General features: G+C 41.3%; 3 protein-coding genes across 3 annotated transcripts; 2 read left to right on the top strand and 1 right to left on the bottom strand.

The window, feature by feature from the left end:
* Positions 1 to 2,058: 2,058 nt before the first annotated feature.
* LOC139705876 (olfactory receptor 14A2-like) lies at positions 2,059 to 3,015 on the top strand. Its single transcript, XM_071612773.1, has one exon. It carries the CDS (start codon positions 2,059 to 2,061, stop codon positions 3,013 to 3,015), a length of 957 nt encoding a protein of 318 aa, XP_071468874.1.
* Positions 3,016 to 11,616: 8,601 nt separating this feature from the next.
* On the top strand, positions 11,617 to 12,576 carry LOC139705877 (olfactory receptor 14A16-like). The gene has a single exon (XM_071612774.1). It carries the CDS (start codon positions 11,617 to 11,619, stop codon positions 12,574 to 12,576), a length of 960 nt encoding a protein of 319 aa, XP_071468875.1.
* A 3,741-nt stretch (positions 12,577 to 16,317) lies between these two features.
* LOC139705878 (olfactory receptor 5AP2-like) lies at positions 16,318 to 22,972 on the bottom strand. Its single transcript, XM_071612775.1, has 2 exons — positions 22,070 to 22,972; positions 16,318 to 16,377 (listed from the first exon to the last, which is right to left on the bottom strand). Exons 1-2 carry the CDS (start codon positions 22,970 to 22,972, stop codon positions 16,318 to 16,320), a joined length of 963 nt encoding a protein of 320 aa, XP_071468876.1.
* Between the last annotated feature and the right edge of the window lie 1,078 nt (positions 22,973 to 24,050).

Here is a 24,050-nt window from a genome sequence, read left to right on the forward strand (position 1 = left end):
TCAGACAAGGAGAAACCACTGAGCTTTCTCCCTCACACCCAGGATAGTTGAAGACTCTCAAGAGAAAGAAAATTTCAGCGTTTCTGGTCCTTCTAGGTGAGTCTGAATACTGGGGCTTCAGGGGGTGGTAGGGAAATTATTGGGGAGCAGAGATCCTCCATGGAATGAATGAATATATATATATATATATATATATATATATATATATATATATATATATATATCCAAGTATGTTTTCAAGAAGGAAGCTGATATATGCCAAATCTAAATTTACTTTCAAGTGCTCACTTTAAGACTGAAAAGAATTGATTGACACATTATAGTTCATATTTATGGGATGCAATATGATATTCCAATACTTCCAATACATGCACATAATGTGTAATGATCAAATCTGGGCAGTTACATTTGAATTTGATTAAAAAACTATTTACATAAAGCAATAAGTCCATTTTAAAAAAGGAAGCTTCTTGGGAATCACAGAATATGAACTCCTCATTTTATAACTAGAACTACAGTCAAAGAGAACCAGAAAATCTCCAAGTTAGCAAACATTAATTGTAGTGTTGTTTTTTAAAAGGCTTTCTGTTATACAGCTCCCTCCACATTTTCTTTTAATTCTTTTCAAGTGCATTTATTTCTTTGGTTTTATAATAGGAATCACATATAAAACATTGGGGGAAGCCATAGAAAAGTAGGTCCTTTCAGAAGATGATTACTCGGGATTTTTAAAAAATGCAAGGGCTTTATTTCCAGAGAGGAAATAACTCAGGAAGCACAGCCAAGGAGTGCATGGTTGGTGGTCCGCACACACACTGCAGCCTCCTTAGCTCCTGCTGGCTCATGCAGTCAGATAGTCCTGATTGCAAACACCCGCAACCCAACACTGAGAATTGTCAACTTGATGGGGTCCTCAGATGAGCAACTTCATCCACTGCCTTGATAGAATCTGTTTGGGATTGCAACAGCAATTCCTTAAATTTCATACACAGGCCATCCGTAGGAGCGTTCTGCTGTCTTAGCTAGAACAGGCCTTAATTCCTTTCTAACTCACAAGATGGAGAAAGCATGACAAGTTGGACAGAAGTCAATGGCAATAATTAGCAAAGTATCATTTTCTTTAGAAAGTAAGTACTTTATTTTCTAAAGGCCTACAGCTAAATATCTAATTTTTATGAAATGCTTTATTTTTACTCAAATTCAATTAAAGTCATTCTGTATTTCCTATATAAAATATTTTCTACATTTTCTTCTTTCTCAAACATTAAATTACCCACTTAGGTTGAAAGATAAATTTCAACTCCATGATGCTCAGCGCTCTATAGCTATAATTATAGTTATAATTATTTGTGCCTTTTGTTTTGTAAAAACACTGGAAATATAGTCAGAGAGACAGATGATTTGTGTATGGCTGCATATAAAATCATACTGTGGGTTGGTAATGGTGAACATTTCCCCCCTGTTCTTTGCGCTTCTCTAACTTATCATCCATAATCACTATTACTTCTTCATTATAATGATACACCTATATGATTATAAATTTTCTTTCACTTTTTCTCTCTCCTTTTTGCCATAAGCTTCAGTTTTTATACTTTTGTTCAATGTATTTAATAACAAAATATAAACTACATTAACTCTCTATGAATATGTTACTAAGTATTAAAAACAGGATTATTTCAATATGATTCAATGGGTATGCCCTCTTTGAGCTGCTTTACAAGTTCACTGGCTTATTCCAAAAATTTTACTTAGAAATTCAGGAATGATTCAAGATAAATTTTATAAACTTATAAAATTTATTGGTAGATATGTAAAGTCTCCAATTTTCGTTTTTTCAGTTTTCTCCCTGATCTGCCTTCTCGGCGTTGCTGTGACGCACATCGGGAGTGGAGCTGGGCAGGTCGTTGAGCCTGCTGTGTCAGGAGAGCCTTGGGTGCAAGCGTTATCGCAGAGCAGAGCTGGACCGTGCACCAGCGGTGAGCACACACTGTTGGTCCAGAGCAAGGCTCAGTGGGAACCTGTCACACGTCCGCCCCTTCCCTCCATCAGGTCCACAGCATGGCGGCCATGGCCAACCACACAGTGGGGATGGAGTTCTACCTCACACCATTCTCCGAGGCCCACGAACTCCAGCTTGCACACGGCTTCCTGTTCTTGCTGATTTACCTGGTGGCACTGGTGGGGAACCTTCTCATCATCGTCCTGGTCACCGTGGACCAGTGTCTCCACACCCCCATGTACTTCTTCCTGAAGAACTTGTCCCTCCTGGATGCTTGCCTTGTCTCAGTCACTGTCCCCAACTTCATTGTGAGCTCCTTGTGCCACAGGAGCACCATCTCTTTCCCAGGATGTGTCTCACAGGTCTTGTTGGTGATTCAGTTTGCTGGGGCTGAGCTTTTCACCCTCACGGCCATGTCCTATGACCGCTATGTGGCCATCTGCCACCCCCTGCACTATGACGTCATCATGAACAGGGGCGTCTGTGTGCGGATGGTGGCTGTCTCCTGGTTCCTTGGGGGCATCTTCGGGGTCTTATACTCTGCAGGAACTTTCTCTTTATCTCTCTGTGGCTCCAGAAAACTCCCACAATTTTTCTGTGATGTCCCCTCTCTGCTGAAGATTTCTTGCTCAAAGTCACATGTCACCATTGATGTTAGTGTGGTCTTTGGGGTCATATATGCACTTTTCTGTGTTGTGTCCATTGGATTTTCATATGTGTGCATTTTCAAAACTGTCACAAGAATGCCATCCTCACAAGGACGGTCAAGAGCCTTCTCCACCTGCACACCCCATCTCATAGTGGTGACCACATTTTTTGTGACAGGCGTCACTGCCTATTTGAAACCAGTGCCGGAATCCCCACATCCTGTGGACTTTCTGGTGTCTGTTCTCTATTCCGTGATGCCTCCGTCTTTGAACCCTGTGATATACAGCCTGAGGAACAAGGACGTCAAAGCCTCTCTGTGGAAGATTCTATGGAAACTGTGTCATAAGTATTATGGGGGAAAACTATAGGACTATTCTCTAGAAAGGATTAATTAAACATCTTTATAAATTGTTGTTTTGAGGGTTTATGGTATATGGTTTATTTTGATATAAGGTCAGTAACTGAATATTTTGGTTTGTATACATGTGTATTTTATTAAGAATGAGGTTTATAGGTTCATGACCATGATCACAAATGATTATCTTAGAATCATCAATTGTTTCTTCCTTAGAGCGTATCCATGTGATCAGAACATCCATGATACTGGGCAGTTTTCTGAATGACCAGCTCCTCAGAAACTGTTGACACAATTCTTGCAGATGTGACTAGGTTAAAGGGTTTGGGGTGGCTGGTGGTCCCAATCTAATCACCTCAACCCTCAGAAACTGCAGACTAAGATTTTCCTCAGAGAAGGACTGACTGTGGGAGAGTGGTCTGACCTCACTGTCACTGAGGCAGGGCTGTCCTGTGCTGCAGCGTGAAGGGAACTTCTGGGGACGGAAGAGTCTGTCCTGCAGACTCCCAAAGAAACGCAGCCCTGCCGGCTCCCAAGACTCCAGCCAGAATGATCTTGGCCTGTAGAATAATGAAGATTTATTCTAAGACAAGCAACTGGTGAGGGTTATGACTACAGAAATGTAAAACAACTACAAACCAAATCTTCCCCCCCATAAATGCCTTTGAATCAGAGTTTGTGGCATATGCATAGATGTAGATGCTAAGTCTTAGTAAAAGGTGATGAAGATTGGGAACAAACACATTATAATCCTCAAAATTTTCACAAAATTTATCATTTATGACATTTTCATGTTGTATTTCATATTTCAAATATTAACATAAAATATAAACATTTTTATTTTGTTATTTTAGCTTTATTATTTCATAAATTATTTATTTAAAATATTATAAAAACACCAAACTTGCTTGCATTTCTTCAACTTACCAATCCTTGAATTCCTGTTTTTGTTGTTACTGATGTTTTTCCATTTGTCAAGATTAGTATTTTTGGCTGCTGGTTATTTTGCATCTATTTCCCCAATGTATTTTATCATTGTTTATAATCTTCTTTTATATATTTAAGAATATAAATTTTTACTGTGAGGAAGGATTTAAAATTAACCGAAATTTTTATTTATTTAAAAAATAAAATTGTAAAGAGAGGGAAAGGCAATTTCACAACACCTATGTCTCCCACCACTACCAGGTCTGACAGCCCTTGAAATTCTTCAAGCAGAGGGAAGGAGATGAAGTTAGCATTCAACTTGGCCATAGATTGCCTTGTTTTTGAGTTCTAGTCAAGGCAATTAGTCAAGAAAGATAAAAACATTCACATTATAAAGGAGAACAACAAGCAGTCTCTATTTACAGGTTTCCACATCTTGTCAAGAATCACCCCTTACCTGTGATTTTGCTTTCTACCAGTTCAGTTACTTGCAGTCAATGAGAGTAAGAATACATCAAATAGAAAATTGTAGAAATAAACAGTGCACAGAATTTAAATAAATTTTCTAACAGTGCTTGTAGTCATAATTTTTTATTTCTAATATTATTGCATATTAACCTCTCACTGTTCCTAATTTGTAAATTAAACTTTATCCTAGGCATTTATGTCTAGGAAAGCCCATAACAGACCAGGTGGATTGCTCTACGTGACTTCTGGCATTCACTGAGGGGCTGGTAACAGCTTACCTGGTAGGACTAGTTATGTGGAAAAACTCAAAATTCCAAATATATTTTGAAGACAATTATATTCTTATCCTTAAATTTTATTTATACTATGAAAAGGGACTTCAAACATCCAAAAAAATCTTGAAACAATTCAGAACTCTTACTTTAAAAGGCACAACAAAGGTACAGGATTCAAAACACTACATTTTTTTCCCTCCATTTCCATCCCCAGTGCCTCGCTTCCCCTCCTCCCTCACACTATCTCCTTCTACACTACTGATGAACCTCCACTTATTTACATATTTTTAAATTTCTGATTGATAGATCTACTTAAAGATGGAATCCACTGGGGTGTATTGATACATGCACAGAGGGAATATTGCCAAGTGCGTTCTGCATTTCACCCTCTTCCCTCCCCTTCAACCTCTCTCCACTGATCTTCCCTATACCATCGTGTTATCTATCTATCCCTTCCTTTTTCCCCCTTATCTTTCCCTTGCTTCAGCATATGAGAAAAATATTTCAACCCTTGATTTTCTAAGTCTGGCTTATTTCATTTAGCATGATGTCTCCAGTTCCATCCATTGACTAGCAAATGCTACAACTTCATTCTTCTTTATGGCTGAGTAAAACTCCATTGTACATATATACCACATTTTCTTAATCCATTTATCTATTGATCAGCACATGGGCTGGTTGCATATTGGTGTGGTTTAGATATAAGGTGTCAACAAAAGCTCCTGTGTGAGACAAAGCGAGAAAGTTCAGAGGTGAAGTGACTGGCTTATGAGAGCCTCAACCTAATCAGTGCATTAATCCACTTGAATGGATCAATTGGGTGGTAACCATAACCAGGTAGGGTGTGGCTGGAGGAGGTGGGTCACTAGGAACATGCCTTTGGGGCATGTATTTTGTCCCTGGCAAGCAGAGTTCTCTCTGCTTCCTGGTGCCACGTCCTGAGCTGCCTTCCTCCTCCACACCCTCCCACCATGATGTGCCCCCTGACTTCCAGCCCAGAGCTATGAATTCGATCTTCCATGGACTGAGACCTCTGAACCTGTCAGCCACATATGAGACGTCTCCAAAAAGCTCATGTGTGAAGTAATGCGAAAGAGTTTAGAGGTGAAATGATTGTGTTATGAGAGCCTGAAACTAATCAGTGAACTAGTCCCTTGTTGGGTTTAATTTGGTGATAGCTGTGGGCAGATGAGGGGTGGTAGGTCATTGGGGCATGTCTTTGGGGCACACATGTTGTCTGTAGTGAAGGGAATCCCTCTCTGCTTCTCGGCGCCATGTCCCCAGCTGCTTTCCTCTGCCTCTCACTTCTGCCACAAGGTTCTACTCCACCCAGGCCCCAAGGAAGGGCTGGCCATCTGTGGACTGAGACCTTTAAAACCATGAGCCTCCAAATAAACATTGTGTCTTTAAAACTGTTTTTGTCTGCCAGATGAGATGGAGCACACATGTAATCTCAGTGGCTTGGGAGGCTGAGGCAGGAGGATCGAAAGTTTTAAGTCAGCCTCAGCAACTTAGTGAGAACATGTCTCAAAATAAAAAAAAAAAAAAAATTTAAAAAGGCTGGGGTGTGGCTTACTGCTTTAGCTCTCCTGGTTCATACCAGAAAAAAAAAATTGTTCTTGTCAAGTATCTTGGTCAAATCAGTGAAAAAACTGACCAAAACACCTCCTTTATTTGTTCTTGTTAGGTTTTTTGGTTACTGCCGCAGTCTGGCTGGGCACAAAATAACCGAGCCGCCAAGAGGCACTTGTAGGTTCAAACAGGAACTCCTTTATTGCCCCAACTCCCGCAAACCCCACCCAGGGGCCTTCCAGGAACACCACACCAACCGGAACTCCCTCCACCGGAACTTCACCAACCAATGTGAATTCCCCAGGAATCCCCCCCCCCCAGTAGTGGGCGCCAGAAGCGGACAGCAGGGTCTATATACAACTGAATACACAGCTTAACTAACCATCATCATCTCAATGGCTCGCTGGTGTCACCTCTCAACCACTCCCTTCTGGCAAAATGCCATGTGTCATTCCGACTGGGCTGTGGCTCTCAGCAGGTTACAGTGCCCAAAAGCTGACTGAAACAGAAATCTTGGGTGTTGTGAGTTGCACTGCTATGAACACTGATGTGGTTGTATCATTAGGGTGTGCTGGTGGGATAAAGAACTCGGAGTAGGGTAGCTGGTTCATACAGTGGTTCCATGCCCACTTTTGTGGAATCTGCATACTTTCCAGAGTGATCATAATAATTTGGACTGAAACCAAAAATGTATGGTAAACTTTCCCCCCACATCCTCACCATAATTTATTATTTATTATTTGCATTCTTTGACCAGAATGAGATAGAATTTCTGTGTAATTTTGGTTTTCTTCATTGCTAGGGATATTGAATTTTTAAAATATATTTATTAGCCATTGTGCCTTTTTCTTTTTAAGAGAGAGAGAGAGAGATGTGTGTTCAGTTCTTTTGCCCATTAATTGATTGGGCTATTTGGTTTGGGGTGTTAAGTTATTTGCATTCTTTATATATTCTAGATATGAATCCCCTATCTGAGCAGCAAGTAGCTAGCAAACATTTTTTTCCAGTTCTGTGAGTTCTCTTTTCGTGCTCTTTACTATTTTCTTTGCTGTGCAGAAGGCTTTTGATTTGATGTTGTTCCGCTTACTGATTCTTGGGTGTATTTTTTTCACTTTTAAGGTCTTGTTAAGGAATACTGTGCCTTCGTCAGTATGATGGAGTATTGACCCTATGTTTTTTTTTTTTCTAACAGTTGCAGAGTTTCCTGGTCTAATTCCTAGTTCTTTGATCCACTTTGTTTTGACTTGTGGGAAGAGTAAGAGATAGGAACGTACTTTCATTCTTCTGTATATGAAAGGTTGGGTGAGAGAGAACATTCTTATCTTTTTCCTAATTTTAGAGGAAATGTCTTCAGTTTTTGTCTGTTCAACAGGACATTGGCTTTGGTTTTGTCATGTTTAGCTTTTATGATGTTGAGGTAACCTCCTTCTTGTTGAGAGCCACAACCAAGTCAAGATGGCGCCTGGCATTTTGCCAGAAGGAGTGGTTGAGAAGTAATGCCAGCGAGCCATTAAGATGATGATAATTAAATTAAGCTGTGTATAATTATTAAGATAATGACTGATTGCTGTAACTGGATGATGCTAAATTGAAACAAGCTGTGTATTCAGTTGTGTATATAAACCTCTGCTGTCTGGCAGTAAGGCGGCTCCTGCTACCTCGGGTGCCCGCTACTTTTGAGTTCTCGCAGAGTTCCTATTGAGTTCCCGTTGGTTCTCGCGGAGTTTCGGTTGAGTTCGAGTGGAGTTCCCGTTGGGTTCGGGCAATAAAGTAGTTCCTGTTTGAACCTACAAGTGGCTCGTGACCTCCCAGTTATTTGTGCCCAGCCAGACTGCGGCATCTTCTATCCCTGGTTTCTCGAGGTCTTTTAACATGAATGGGCATGGATTGCATCAGAGGCCTTCTATGCATCTGTTGAGAGGATCATATGATTCTTGTCCTTAATTCCACCATGTGGGGGATGACCTTTGTTAATTGACATAAGTGTGTCAACCTTGCACCTCTGGGATAAGGCCCCGCTTGGTCATGGTGTGTGTGCGTGCACACTTTACTCTCCACAGTCCAGTTATGCTAGGACAGGGAGATAATTTGCTGAGAGACCTGGAGATGGCATGTGAGAGATAGGTTTATTGGGAAATGCTTCTGGGAAATGTCCAGTGTGATGGGCCGAACAAGTAGCTCTTCTTCCCTCCCAGTGTCTACAGCACTTCACCCCTGGCCTCATGGCACTCTGTCCACTGGAAAGCAGCAGGAGGAGCCCTTATCCTCTCTACAGTGGGACACTCCAAACCAGTTACCACAGGGAACCAGCTAACCAGTCCCAAGTCCTAGCACTCATGAGGGTAAGTCTGTATCCCTCAAGATGATACTTATCCAGTATCCAAGATGACACTTACTCTGTACAAGTCCCGTCCCATTTTTCCCTTGACTTGGATAAGTTCTTAAGAATGGAAAGACATTTCAGGGACATAGTGTTTTGCTGTCTTCATTTTCTTCAAGGATGACATAGTGTCAGGGTCTAGAAATCAAGGCCCTGTGCAAGCTAGTCAAGCACTCTGCTACTGAAGTACACAGCCAGCTTCTTAAACTGGCCACTTTATCTCACAACTTTTTGTCATCTGAATCTGAGGTTATTGTGAATACTGTAATTAATATGTATTAGCGTAGCATTCAATCTCAAAGAATTTGTTTGTATGATTATAATTGGACACCTTCTAATTTCCAGATAATTTATGAAAAATAGCACCAATATCAAAGCGTCTGCATGTGGTACAAGTTTTAGCTTTTGGTCTCTGTATCATTGATTAATTAACATCCCTCATTAGAATTATGCATTTGCCGCTCTAAACTCACAAGAGAAAACAGAACTCACCAATACAGAAAAAATATGGCTTATGATAACTTAAAAAATAATAACCATGGATTTGTACTGTGAGATGATAAGTCCCTGGGGACATTCCAGATGCACGGTCCCTCCTGCACTTGCCTGCCACAGGGGTTAGGTAAGTGTGTCTTGGGTGCTCTTTCACTAAGCACTGGGACTCCTGAGGGCGTTCAGTGCTCACACTCACTCACGCACAGTGTCATCCCCGTGCATCCTGCACACATGTGGAGCCAGACTGCATCTTGAGCAGCCGTGGAGATGAGTAAACAGTCCCCACATCATCTCCCTTTGGAACATTTCCAACTTCCGGCCTGTGGGACAGGGACAACAGAGAAAACCAGCACCACCCTCCCTCTGCTTGTGCTTATCTACCACTGCATTTGCAAACTAGACAGTGGGACAGTGCTGGGCTGGAGACAGCAGGGACAGAGCTGGGCTGGAGACAGCAGGGACAGTGCTGGGCTAGAGACAGCAGGGGACAGTACTATGCTGGAGGCCTCTACCATTTGGAAGGTAGTGTGACCTTGGACCACTTAACTTAGTGATCTGTAGTGATTTCACCAGCCTCTACATCAAAACTTGAATGGAAATGACAATTTCCATTTCACACAGTGCTGATACTTTAGCAAATTTGAATGTTCTTTTATTCTGATTATTGATTATAATTTCAGTTAGAAAACAACTGGCCCAGGAGAAAACTTGGGTTTCAATGTCCCAATTAGAAGTGTTTCTTGGATGATTAAATGTCAACTTAAAGATAATTAAAACACATTTTGTAAGTATAGGTCACTGAGAAATAAGACATTAATTTTGAGTGTATTTTCTGAAATATGTTCTCAAATAATTTGTTTCAAAGGCTTTATCTTTATTGTGAAATATTGGCTCAAAGATATATCAAATTTTGTAAATAATCATACTATGTAAATAATCATTACAGGAGAGTTTTACCACTGAGCTACATTACCAGCCCCTTTTTTTGTTTTTTATAATTTTTAGACAGGGTCTCACTAAGTGGCTTAGGGTCTAAGTTGCTGAGGCTGGCCTTGAACTCGTGATCCTCCTGTTTCAGCCTCCTGAGCCACTGGTATTGTAGGTGTGTAGCCCCCTCACCCAGTTTTGCCTTTTTTTTTCTTTGTTTTTAGACAGGCTCTCGACAATTTGCTGAGTTTGACTTCAAACTTGTGATCTCCCTGCCTCAACATCCCAAGTAGCGGGTATTACAGATGTGCGCCACCATAACCTTCCCAGGAATTTTAGAATTTTAGACTAAATTTCATTATCTAAATTCTTTAAAGGACTGTCTTTTTATCCAGCTGATTGAATTAATTTCATTATTTAATGGATAGAAGGATAGTCAATAGAAAGGAAATTATAAAATACTGGCAGAAAAGTGTCTCAACTATGGTCTTAGAAAATTATATCAGAAGTTATGAAGTAAAACACAGACATTATGGATAAATAATCACTAGACATGAATATTGGTATGCTGGTATACACTTATATCAACATTTACATAGCTGTATATCTGCCTGTTTATGGATTTCCATCTAAAGTTGGTCAATTTTTAAATCAACTAGAAAGTTATATAAATTTTGTCCTTGAGCTATAGAAAGAACTCAGAATATCTTAAGAAAATGTTCATCTGGAAATTGGAAACAGGATTAGCAGCTATTATAGAGAGAATGAAAATATAAATTTAAATAAAATTTTAATATGTCTTGCCTTTTTAACGTTGTGCACCAGTATTTAAATCAAAGTTTGGTAGGCCTCTTTCTCTCTCTCTCTCTCTCTCTCTCTCTCTCTCTCTCTCTCTCTCTCTCTCTCTTTCATCTACCTAGAAATATTATTTCAGGAATATATGAAATAACCTTATAAACATAAACTTGAAAAAATTGAAAGGATATAAGAGTGTTAAGAAATATAGAATATAGAAATACAGAAGCCCAAAATAAACTCTGAGAGTAAATTTAACTAATTTTAAAAATGACCTAAAGTCTCAGAGAAAATTAAACAAGCAAGAAACTTTAAAAGAGCAGGTCTGTTGTGTTGTAGAATTTATTTTAAAGACAAGTATCAAAAATATATTAAAATATTAATTGCAGAAGAATTTGCAAAGCAAAATGGGAATAGTCCTGGCAGGCAGCTATCAGTCTGTCTCTCCCTCTTTAGACATTTTAATACAGATACTTCTTTAGAAGACACAGGTTGTTTTGTGCTGTGTTCCTGTAAACAATGTGTGTCTACAGATGGAGAACATTTTCACAGACTTAAAAAGAGAAATTGAGAGAAGAAGCAGTGGACAATGGGACAAATGAATGATTCCTTTATTGGAGAAAATTTACTGTTAAATCCACATCATTCATATGCATGCACAGATGCACACAGAAACACATTCATTGATGTCTGCTCGGTGTTGGACAGGAATGCTTGGTATGCCTGCCCTTTTAATCACACATGTCCATTTTTACTGCAGAACGATTGTTTGAGAATGAGTAATAACTCTATGGTCACAGAATTTCTTCTCCTGGGTTTTTCTGACTCACGGAGTCCTCAGCTCCTACCAGCTGTGATTTTTACTGCGATATACCTGGCTGCCCTGGTGGGGAATGGCCTCGTCATGACCATCACCTCCCTGGACCCAGGCCTCCACTCGCCCATGTACTTCTTCCTGAGGAATCTGTCCCTCTTTGACATCTGCCTCATTTCTGCTGTGGTGCCCAAAGCCGTGGCCAACTGGGTCACCCACTGCCACTCCATCTCGTTCCTCGGCTGTGTGGCCCAGGTCTTCCTGGTGCTTTTCTCAGCAGACACAGGCCTGTGCCTCCTCACAGCGATGTCCATGGACCGCTATGCTGCCATCTGCCATCCCCTGCACTATGAAGCCATCATGAGCAGGGACACCTGTGTGCAGATGGCCACTCTGTCCTGGCTCAGCAGTGGCTTTGTATCTGCTATTCACACCGTGAGCACCTTTTCTTTATCTTACTGTGGATTCCATGAGATCCAGCAGTTTTTCTGTGACATTCCCCAGTTATTAGCTGTCTCTTCTTCAAAGCGTGTGACTGCAGAAATTGTGCTCATTATTATTAATGTCTTCCTGGACACTGGCTGCTTTGCCGGCATCGTTGTCTCCTACGTCTTCATCTTCTCCACTGTCAGGCGGATCCTGTCCACAGCAGGGCGTGCCAAAGCCTACTCCACCTGCCTCCCCCACCTGGCAGTTGTGGTCCTTTTCCTTTCAACTGGTTTTTGTGCTTACCTGAAGCCCCTCCTGGGGTCCTCCTCCTCCACTGACCTGGTGCTCTCTGCGTTCTATGTTGTGCTTTCCCCGTCCCTCAACCCTGTCATCTACAGCCTGAGGAACAAGGCCATGAAGGCAGGATTGGAGAAGTTGGTCACCAGGAAGCTCCTGACAAAGCAGCACGTCCTCCTGTTCCTCCAAGAATAGTGAGATTCCTCCCTTCCCGTTCGTGGATGTACAGGGTCAGTCTAGGCTGGTCTGTGTTTGTCTCCAGCGTTATCTGGAACCAATGTGCTCATCTTAGTTCAAACTGGAATAAAATACGCGACCAGGTTATTAGCAAAGCTGCGCTTGGCTGTACACATCCTAGTTTTGGAGCATTGCCAGAGAAAGTGTGCTCATTAGTGATTTGCCGCAGATTTCTCTAGGTTATCTTAATTGGTTTCTTAAATCAAGGCACACATCTTGGTTTTGGATGTTTGCCAAGGCAGTTATTAAAAAGTCATTCTTGAGTGAGACTCTAGATCTAGATGCTGTGGTTTGTGCTCCAAAGAGGAAAAACAAACCATTGTGACCTAAAAATCTCCTGGCGAATGGCCCTGATTGCACTGGACCTGCCTAATCTCACTTCACCCTGTTGGGTCTGTTGGGCTCTACCCTGGCCTGTTAGACATTCTTTCCTGAGCACACATTTCTAGAGCCTTACACGTTACTTATATTGTCCTCATTTACAAAATTAGCTCCACAGTCAATAAAATATTCACTCCTATCTCAACAGCACATTCATAAATAGCACTGAAAAGCAAAGGAGGGGCACTTTGCCAGGAGATGCATTTTCCACAGATGGGCAGTTCTCCTACCTAGGCACGAGCACTGTGTCTCCTATCCCCAGATGATCATGTCCTTTCAACATTTTGGGGTTGCATAAAATATGAGATGTTGAGAATTTGTTAATAATTTCTGTCTTATATGTGAAAATAATTGCTGTGTTCTTAAGTTCTCACTTTACTATGTACTTCTTACCTATACTTTGAAATGTTCTTAATTTTCTATTCTCATTGACCAATATATGGAACTAACATATGAAACTGTTAAATATGTGATTTATTAGTTCTTTCTATCACTTCCTTATGATTTAAATAAGAGGTGTTCCCCAAATCTCATGGGTGAGACAATACAAGAATTTTCAGAAGTGCAATGATCAGACTGTGAGACGTGTAACCGAATCAGGGGATGGATCTGCTGATGTGGATTAACTGGGAGGTAACTGTGGCAGCTGAGGTGTGTGGCTGGAGGAGGTGGTCAGTGGGGTCTGTATTTTTTCCGTGCTTGGTAGAGTTCTCCTTGATTCCTGTGGGCCGTGCCCTGAGCTGCTCTCTTTCACCACACCCCACGCCCTTCCTCCATGATGCTCTGAATCACCTCAGGCCCAGGGCTGTGGATCAGCTCACTATGGACTGAACCTCTAGAAACATGAACCAAAATAGACTTTCTCTCCTCTAAAGTGCTCTTGCTGGCTATCTGTTAGGGTCTGTAAACAAGTCAGGATGGCGCCTGGCATTTTGCCAGAGGGAGTGGTTTGTGAAGTAACACCAGCGAGCCATTAAGTGTGGAGATTCCTTATTGGTTGACTGCTGTATCTAGTTTATGTTAATTAAGATAAGCTGTGTGTAATGTATATATACCCCTCCTGTCCTACAATAAACGGCTCCCACTCCAGCTGTATCAATCTACACAAGTTGCTCGTCACCCCCCGGCTATTTTGCCCAGCCAGCCGGGCTGCGGCAGCTATCTTTATTACATTGACCAAGATCTAACTAAAACAGTATAATATCTGACCCTAATAACTGCAGGTGCAAAACTGGCTATGAATCAAGCTCAGTGATTTCCCATAGCACTCAGCCAACCATACCAAGAGCTGGAGACACACTCACACACACACACACACACACACACACACACACACACAGTGATAATTTTAAAAAGGAGAAAAAACTTATACTTGTCTTATGATTTTTCTGGTTCATGACCTTACCTGAAAATAAATGTACAGTGAAAAATATTTGGGGGAAAATATATATTAGTTAGAATTTACTAGAGGAAAAGGAAAAAGTTAAGTATGCTTTGTGTCTCCTCTTTATTTTATTATTTTCTAAAACATTTGTTCAAAATAATTAAGACTAGAACTCTCCTGCGGTTCAGCAATCCCACTGCTGGGCAATCCACAGGTCAAGGGGACATTTGACAATGGAGCACATCTAGGCCGCAGCCCTGCGCCCTGGAAATGAAGTAGTGAAAACAGCTGACCAGAGAGGCGGCCAGAGTAAACACCCCGAACTCGACATTGGACAGCTCAAGACTTGACGGGACTTGCAACATGGGATTTGGTTACTGGAGCAGAAAATGAGGAAAGAATTCCTTGAACCCAAGCCCTGACAATTGTGGAGCCATGGGGAGGGGTAACAAAGAGAAGAGGGGGAGGGAACGCCCATGAGCTTCCTCCTCGGAAACAGCTGGGAGGACAGCAGGCTGAGTTAGCTGGTCAGCAGCCCCAGAGACAGTGGAGAAGCTCGCACAGGCCAGCCGGGGTGGGCTGAGAGCTGTGCGGGAGAGTGGCCTCTGCTTCCCTAGAACAAGCCAAATAACATGGCTCTCCCCACGTACAGACAACCACAGGTAAACCCAGAGGGAGCCCCTCAGGAGTGGCTGCCTCTGACACTCATCAGAGAGGCTCCTGTGGAGGATCATTGCTGGCTGAAGACTCCCCAAACCCCCTGCTGCAGACAGAGGAGTGAGGGGGACTTTGCCCAAGAGCAAATCACTCCCAGGGTGTAAGCCCCAACCCAGCACTCCCCCACCACCAAAGGAGCCAATTGGCATCATACCCCTGTCACAGTGGTGAGTGGTGGAAGCCTTGGTGTTACAGATGCCCACAGAGGAACTGTGCCCACAGGCCTCATGGGTTCAGTCACCAAGAGCTTTGATAGGGCTTTACCAAGAATCCCCAGTGGATGAGGCAGGTGATAAGCACTCACAGCCACAGGGGCTCAGACCAAGGTGGGCCCACTGACACTCCACCTCCATTACAGAGATGGCACCCTGACCATCTCCACCAGTCACAGACCACCCACTAAAGCCTGTGCTCACAGGCCCCATCTTTGCAGACAGCCACCAAGCTCTATGCCACCATAAAGAAGGCCCTGTAGGGGAAAGTGAATGCTTAGAATTCCACAGAAGTCAGCAACAGCCCTGAGCCTCCCCTGCTCCCCTCACCTAACGGAAACAGCCAGTGGATGCCACACCCCAAGCATGCAGACGGGCCTGTAGGCTGCCAACCATCCTCCAGCTGGTGAGAAAGTGACAGAAACCAGGGAAGCAGCTCTTGATCCCAGCATGGTTCATCTCATGGACAGAACTTCCAGTGTTTCAGATAGATAGCTCTGTTTACTTCACTAAATAGTATAAAGACAAAACATTGGGAGTTTAGCTTTTTAGAAGCATGAACGTAATTGGAGAATCTTCCCATTGGAAGGTTACAATAGGAGCAGATGACCTTTCCAGAGAATTCTACCAAACATTTACAAAACTAACAATCTTTTTAAATTCTTTTGAAAAATTGGCATTGGGGCAGCCCTTCCAAAATTATTCCATGAAACAAGTCACTGCCCTCAAAATACAAACAGACAAAGACATAAAAAGAACAGACATATAGAACAAAGACATATAGAACAATATTCCCAAATGTTCCTCAACATTAATCCTAAACAAAATACCAGTATACTACCACCACCCACATAACCAAACGGCACGGGCATGTTACCAGAGAAGACAAGAAATGGTTAATGACTGTATGAAAAGAGACTCAATATCACTTATAATCAGAAAAATATTCATAAAACTACAGCGATGTCTCTTAGGGACTGTGTTCTCTTTAACAATCACACTCTCCTAGCCCTGGTTGTACGGTTGTACCTGCCCTTTTCTAGTCAAACTGTGAGATTTTTTAATCTTTCTGCCCTGCTTTCTGCTCCTGAGTATCACAGTAAACTGGGCTGAAGGCTGCCTCATTATCCATGCCTCTGCCCCAGTGCTGCTCTGGCTGGAATTTCCTCTTCCAAGTTAATTAGCCCAGCATCTTTAAATCCATCCTCACAGAAAGTCTCAGGATACAGGCAGAACACAGGCGATTCCTTTGCCAGAACACCAACAGCCTCTAGTCCAATTTCCATTAGAACCCCCCTTCCCCTCTGAAGCCTCGTTAGAGTCTTTACTGTCTGCCATTTTATTGGCCTTCTTGTCTCTGCCTTCCCACCAGAACCGCCCATTAAGCTCCATTTACAGCATTCAAATGCTTTTCCAGATTGCTTTTTTAAAAATTTCCGTTCATGATCCCCCTTTTCCCTCTCCATTTTCCCTCCTGTCCTCTCCTCCAACCCTCTCCTTCCTCTACCCTACTAGACATCCTTTCACTCATCTATTAATTTGTCCAGATTGCGTCGCTAAAATTCCAAAAGTACCTCTCCCAAACCAGCTCCAGTGTCTTCTGAACTGTGTGGTCAGGTGAGTCATAGCAATAGAAATTGTCACTAACAATTTCTGTTTCAGTTAGATTTTTGCATCACTGTGACCAAAAGACCTGAAAAGAACAACTTAGAGGGAAAGTTTATTTAAGCTTAAAGCTTCATGGGTTCAGTGCATGGTTGGCTGAGTCCATGGCTCTGGGCCTGAGATAAGGCTGAGTATCATGGCAGAAGAGGAAAGCAGCTCAGGACATGGCAATCAGGAAGCAGAGAATGCTACGTAAGTATGCATCAAAAAATTAATGTGCATCTCGGTGACAAAAGACAAATAACTCAATCCAACATGGCAGAGTTTTATATTTTTTGTAATTTTTATTAGCCATTTTAATTATACAGAAAAAACACACGTTTCATTGTGGCATGTTCATATTCATCACCCAAAGAGGAAAATCAAGTGGCAAGTAAGTGCATGAAAAGTCTCACAGTATCATCAGTCACTTGAAAGCAAAAATTAAAACCATAGTGAGACACACGTCACACTAATGAGAACTGCAAACATAAGAAGAACAAAAACAAAAAACGTGACAGTGAAGATTGTAGAGAAATTGGAACCCTCAACACATCACTGAGGGAAAATGTAAAATGGTACGGGTGCTGTGGAGAACAGCTCTACAGTTCTGCAGAAAGCTGAACGTGGTTACCACTAAACCCGCCATCCCATGCTAAGTGTGTACCCAAGAAAAGTGAAATGGCCTGTGTACTGACACTTTGTGCATAAAGATTCATGATAGCATCAAAGTGTATATCAACTAATGAATGGGTAATTAAAATGCAATATGTCCATAAAATGAAATATTATTCATCGATAAAAATGAATTACGAGTACATTCTAATGACATGGATGAGCCTCATGGACATTAAGATCAGTGAAAGAAGCCAGTTGTAATGGCTTCATGTTCTATATCTATATTGTATGGAATACCAATAGAGGCAAATCTATAGACATAGAGAGCAAATTAGCAATTGTAAGGGGCTGGGGTAAAGAGAAAACAGACCAGGGCTGTTAAGAGACACAGTGGGCTTTTTGGAATGATGGAAATGTTGTGAAAGTAGGGAGTGGCAATTTTTATGCAACCTTGGGAATGTACCAAAAACACTAAACTATACATTTTATATGGACAAAATTCATGGCATGTGACTTAATCTCAGTAAGATTGTTGTAAAAATATACTCTATCTATATATTTGCATAAGTTCCCAAAGACAAAAATGGAATAATATACATTATGGCAGAGTTTATAATAGAAAAAAAAAATCCTGGAAGCAAACCTCTGTAAATAAACTTCTAAGGAAAAAAAATATAATACATTTTAAAATATAAAAACACCTTTAAGTTATAAAAGAGCAGAATTTATTTACATGTGATAATATTTTATAAATCAACTGTGACCTTTTTAGTGTCTTTTCTGCTAATTTTAACATACATACTAATTCTAAGTTGGTTTTTATTAAATAACTATTTTGCTTATTATCTCTCACATTTTTTCTAATTCTGATAATGCCTGTCTGGCAAAGTCATTAGAATTAAAGCATTTTAAATTTCGTCTTTCCTGGGTTGTGCACAATATTACATAGTCTTTTTATTTATTATATTATTAGCACACTAAATATATAAATTAATGGGTTTCATTGTGACATTTTCACATGAGCATCCATGTGTCCAGTGACCCTCTCTCGACCTCCTCCCCTGCCAGCCTGATCCCCTTCCTTAGCAGTCTCTCCTGTTGCTATGTCATCATCCCCACCCTCTAAGTTTCACTTACACAAGAAACTTGTGATGCTTTCATTTCTGAGTCTGGCTTATTTCGTTTAATGTGGTGGCTCAAGTTGCACTCCTCTTCTGAAAATGATGCCATCTCATTGATCTTTGTGGATGAATAACCATCCATTCTGCACACGCACCACATTATATCTGTCCATTCATCTGCTGGTGGGCAGCGAGGCCCATCCCACAACTTGAGCACTTTAAATAGTTCCCCAATAAATGTGGGTTTCTTGGGGAACTATAAACCAATAAACTAGATCAAGTAGCTCTTTTGTATGCTGACTTTGACTCCTTTGGACATGTATGTGGCACTGGTATAGATGTATCACAAGGAAGTTCTAACTTCTGGTTTTTGAGGCACCTCTGTACTATTTTGCATAATTATTGTTGTCATTTATACCCCTATCGTCAGTGTTTACAGGTTCAGCATCAACATTTGTATTTTTGTTTTGTTGAGAGTAGCCTTTCTTACTAGGGTGAGATGAAATCTCATTTGATTTTTAATTTGCATTTCCCTGATGGCTAAACATGTTGAACATTATTTATATATTTCTTGGTAATTTGTACTTCTTCTTTTGAGAAGTGTTTATTCACATCATTTGCCCATAGGCTTTCTTGTCCTTTTGTTGCTGAATTTTTTAAGTGTTTTATATATTCTGAATATAAGTCTTCTATCAGATAAATAACTGGCAATAATTTTCTCCTATTATTTTTTGGGGGGGTGAGGCTGGGGGGCTGGGGATTGAACCAAGGGGCACTTAACCACTAAGCCACAGTCCTTTTTAATATTTCATTTAGAGACAGGATCTCTATAAGTTTCTTTAGGTCCTCGATAAGTTGCTGAGGCTGGCCTTGAACTTGTGATCCTCCTTCCTCAGCCTCCCAAGAGACTGCAGGCATGCCCCACCACACCCAGCATGATTTTCTCCCATTCTGAATGGCTGTCTCTTTACCTTGCTGATTTCTTTCTTCGTGCTGCAGAAGCTGGTATAATTCCATTTGGCAATTCTTGCATTAATTTCCTGAGCCATTGTGTTCTTATTCAAGAAATAATTATGTGTATCAATATCTAACACTGAAGAAAATCTCAGTGTTACATTAAGGTCTTTGGCCCATTTTGAGTCCATGTTTGTAGCTTCAACCATCCATGGCTGAATGTCCAGTTTTCCCAGCACTGTGTTTAAAAGAGGACATCAGTTTTCCAACCTGTGTTTGGGCTCCTTTAATCAAGAATCAGATGCCTGTAGATGCCTGTGTCATTCCAGGATCTACTCTCTAGTCCATTGCTTTGCATGTCTATTTTTATGCCAATACCATGCTGTGTCTGTTAAGATGGCTGGCTCTGTGTTGTATTTTTAAATCACTGTTGTGATGCTGCTAGAATTGTTTTTTCCTGAGAATTGTGTTGGCTATTTAGGACCCGGTGTTTCCATATGACTTTCAGGGTGGTTTTGCCTTGGTATTTGACGGTGATTGCATGGAACCTGTAGCTCACTTTGTTAGTATGGCCAATTCAATTAGAGCATTAATACTCTAATGCAAAAACATGAAATAGAGCTGTGGCCACAGCTCAGAGTTAGAACACTTGCCTAGCATGCATGAGGTCCCAAGTTTTATTGCCAGCACCATAAAACTAAAACTAAAGTAAAACAAAAACCGTGAAACACTCAGTGATCAGTCTGTAAAAGTATGAAAACTGTAAAGTTTTCTTTGTGATGCAGAAGCTGGTGTAATTCCATTTGTTAATGGTGTAAAGATCGGCAAATAGATCAACAGAACATGAGAATAGTTTCAGAAAACAAAATCCCCAGAGGGGTCGGCAACTGATTTTTAACCTAAGTCCAAGATAATTCATTGAAAACAGGCTAGTATTTTTTAATGGTTCTGAAATATTGGAATTTATGTGCAAAATGAAACTTGAACTCAGCCTGGCACTATTTAAATTAACTGAAACTGATCCTTGGACTCAAATGTAAGCCCAAAACTGTATCTAGTAGAAAAACATAACTAAGAACTTATGAGTTTGGATTAAAGATCTATTTTAGTAAGACAATGCAAACACATCCACTCATAAATTGATACATTGGATTTAATAAAAACTAAAACCTCTGCTCTTAGAAGTGCAATGCTAAAGAAAGATATATCAAGTCACACAGAGACTTTAAATCATGTATTTCATCAGGGGCATTTATTTAGAAGATATAAGGAACTTCTAGACCTCCATAATCAGAAAAACGATTTTTTTCCCACCCAAGGGAGAAAAAAGAGCAAAAAGTTTAAACAGATATTTCACAAAGCAAAGGTGTTCACATGGTAAATAAGTCCATGAAAAGATTCTATCATTTTGCATTTAGCAAACACATGTTAAATCAAAATGTGACACAACTACATAATTACTAGAAGAGCTTACATGAAGAAGGCAGACCATACCAAATGCTCACAGGGATGAAGAGGACTGAAGGGCACACATTGGTGACGAGAGCATTAAATAGCACAAACTCTGAAAAGCCACCTGTATTAACTATGACAGTCAGCCCTTCCACCCTTCAGGTATTTAGTTAGGTGAAATTAAAGCAAACACCCCAAAACAGATTTATTCACCAAAATATCCATGATTTCTATATGTGTAATAGCCCCAATCTGAGAACAGCCCAAATGTTTGTCATCACACAAAGCAATAAACAAATTATAGTCTATTCATACAATGAAAAATTATCCCAAAATGGAAAGGATAGAGCATTGATATTGCTACTAGTTGGATGGATGTCAAAATAATTATGTTCAGGAAAAGAGCCAGATCCTCCAAGGTGCCCACAAAAGATGATGTACATCTTAATTGTTGAGTGTGTCAATTATGCTTCCACAAAGACTGCTTAACATATAATTTAATATGAAAAATGCTAATTACTAAATTATATATTTCTAAATATTTTTAGGTTAAACACCGAAGCATTTTATTTTTCTTTACCTTTGGAAAGGATTTGCATTTGTACTTCAAGATAAAACATTTTACTGATTTTATACAAGTACAATTTATACCTATTTTCTGGTGGTGCTTGATCAAGATGCTATATGAAATATGAGGTAAAAAATGACACGCTCTTTCTGCCTATTTAATCATCCATTGTTCCAGTTGTAACATTTTATTCCCCATAAGCCTTGATATTGCTCATTATTAAAGATATCAAGACAATTAAAGGACACTCTGTCTTCTACATTACAGATGTCCACACAGAAACGGAGAAGCCTGGTAAAGCCACCTAAGTGCCCACCCACGAGCCGCGGTGGTTTGGAGCAGATTCCAGACTGCTTTGTGAGATCCACAGACCCAGAACCCCTGAGAGCTTCCACTTGGCCCTCTTCAGAGCCTGCTTGACATCTTTGTTCCTCAAGCTATAGATGAGGGGGTTCAACATGGGGATGACAACCGTGTAAAAGATGGACACCACCTTGCTCTGCTCCAGGGAGGAGACGGCACTGGGCTGTGCGTACATGAAAAACACGGTCCCAAAAAACAAGCACACCCCAGTGAGATGGGAGGCACACGTGGAGAAAGCTCGGTGGCGTCCCTGCATGGTGCGGATCTTCAGGATGGCTGAGATGATGCAGAGGTAGGAGACCAACACAACCAAGAAGGTGCTGACAATGATGAAGCCACACAGGCCGAGGAGAACCCACTGGTTCACAGAGGTGTCTGAACAAGACAGGGACAAGAGTGGCGGGACGTCGCAGAAGAAGTCGTTGATCTCATTTGGCCCACAGAAGGACAGCCTGAAGGTCATTGTTGTCTGAGTGACAGCATTCACTAGGCCCCATGCGTAGGACCCGGACACCAGTAGTCCACAGACCCGGCGAGTCATGCTCATGGGGTACAGAAGAGGGTTGCAGATGGCAGAGAAGCGGTCGTAGGCCATGGCAGCCAGGAGGAAAGCCTCGGTGGTGCCAAACAGAGACAAAAAGAAGAACTGAGACGCACACCCAGCAAAGGACACCCTGCGGTCATCTTTCAGGCAGTTTACCAGGGCCCTGGGCGCAATTGTGGAAGAATAGCAGACGTCCAGGAGGGAAAGGCTTTGGAGGAAGTCGTACATGGGGGTGTGGAGGTGAGCATCGGCCCTGATGATTGCAATCATGCCCAAGTTTCCCACCATGGTGACGACATACAGCACCAAAAAGACCAGAAACAGAGCTTTCTGCATTCCTGGCCCACCCCTGAAGCCAAGTAGGACAAACTCTGACACCTGTGTACAGTTAGCCATTGTGTAATGGCAGCCGGAGGAGGCGGAGGAGGAAGAAGGCCAGGAAGGGGAATCTCTGCAAGCTCCGTACAACTTACTGCCTCAGGGTTAAAATGAAATTAGAGATCTCCACGTGGCACTAAAAGCATTCTGTTTATAATCCTGTTACAGTGTCTTGGTTTATTGGATTCCATAGGCCATGAAATTGGAAAAACCTCTGCTGCAAAGGAAATAAAAATGGGATCAAATAAGCATTGACATAACTTTGCATCCTTTATTTACTTCACTTACCTAAGGGTTTTGTTTTGTTTTGCTTTGTTTTATTCTTTAAATGCTTTAGAGAAGTCTCAAAATCAAAGAATAAAGACAGTGACTGAGAGTCCAGCTCAGTGGCAGAACACTTGCCTAGTGTGCAAAGACCTGGATTCAATGCCTTGCAGTGTGTGTGTGTGTGCGCGTGCGCACACACGGACAACATTGGACATGAGTGCCCCTGAGAACTAGCCATTGAGCCAATCCTGCATCATATAAGAACTGTCATCAGACAGAGCTGGGAGATGTTGGCAAGTGACATTGGTTGTCTGGACAAGACCAAACCCTGTGCCACACCCTCTACACTGGTTTCCTGTTACTGCTGAAACAAATTACCTTTAATGGCATAAATCAACAGAAATTAATGATCTTTCAGTTCTAAGGAAATACAATGCAGTGCCCATGGTCTGCTCTTGTTAACCAGCACGCTTCCTTACGGAAGCCCTGAAGGAGAATTTGTTCACCTTTTCCAGCTTCTAAAGACCTGCGTTCCTTAGCCCATGGTCCCTTGTGTTTTTAAAACTGGAAGCACAGCATTTTCTCTTCTCTCTGACCTCTCTGCTCTTGGACTTGCTTTTTCTGTATGTAACCATCCTGTATTCTTAAATGCCCTTGTGTTGAAATCGGATCCTTCTAGATGGACCAAGATAACCACCATCCTGCCACCCTGTCTCAATGTCCTTTGCAGTGAAAGGTACTGTATCCATGAATCAGTGTGTGGATATACTGGGAGGGTAGCTCTCATACCCACCATGGTATATATTTTTATATATATATATATATATAT

The sequence above is a fragment of the Marmota flaviventris genome, chromosome 5, assembly GCF_047511675.1.
Source record: "Marmota flaviventris isolate mMarFla1 chromosome 5, mMarFla1.hap1, whole genome shotgun sequence".
Classification (NCBI taxonomy): domain Eukaryota; kingdom Metazoa; phylum Chordata; class Mammalia; order Rodentia; family Sciuridae; genus Marmota; species Marmota flaviventris.

What these genes read in the sequence shown, in the direction of transcription:
- LOC139705878 (XM_071612775.1), bottom strand. Translation starts at nt 22,972, where the DNA reads ATGGCTAACTGTACACAGGTGTCAGAGTTTGTCCTACTTGGCTTCAGG. An exon ending in TCAAGCAGGCTCTGAAGAGG is followed by an intron (nt 16,378 to 22,069) that starts GCCAAGTGGAAG and finishes CAGGGCAGAAAG; the next exon opens with ATTAAAAAATCTCACAGTTT.
- LOC139705877 (XM_071612774.1), top strand. Translation starts at nt 11,617, where the DNA reads ATGAGTAATAACTCTATGGTCACAGAATTTCTTCTCCTGGGTTTTTCT.
- LOC139705876 (XM_071612773.1), top strand. Translation starts at nt 2,059, where the DNA reads ATGGCGGCCATGGCCAACCACACAGTGGGGATGGAGTTCTACCTCACA.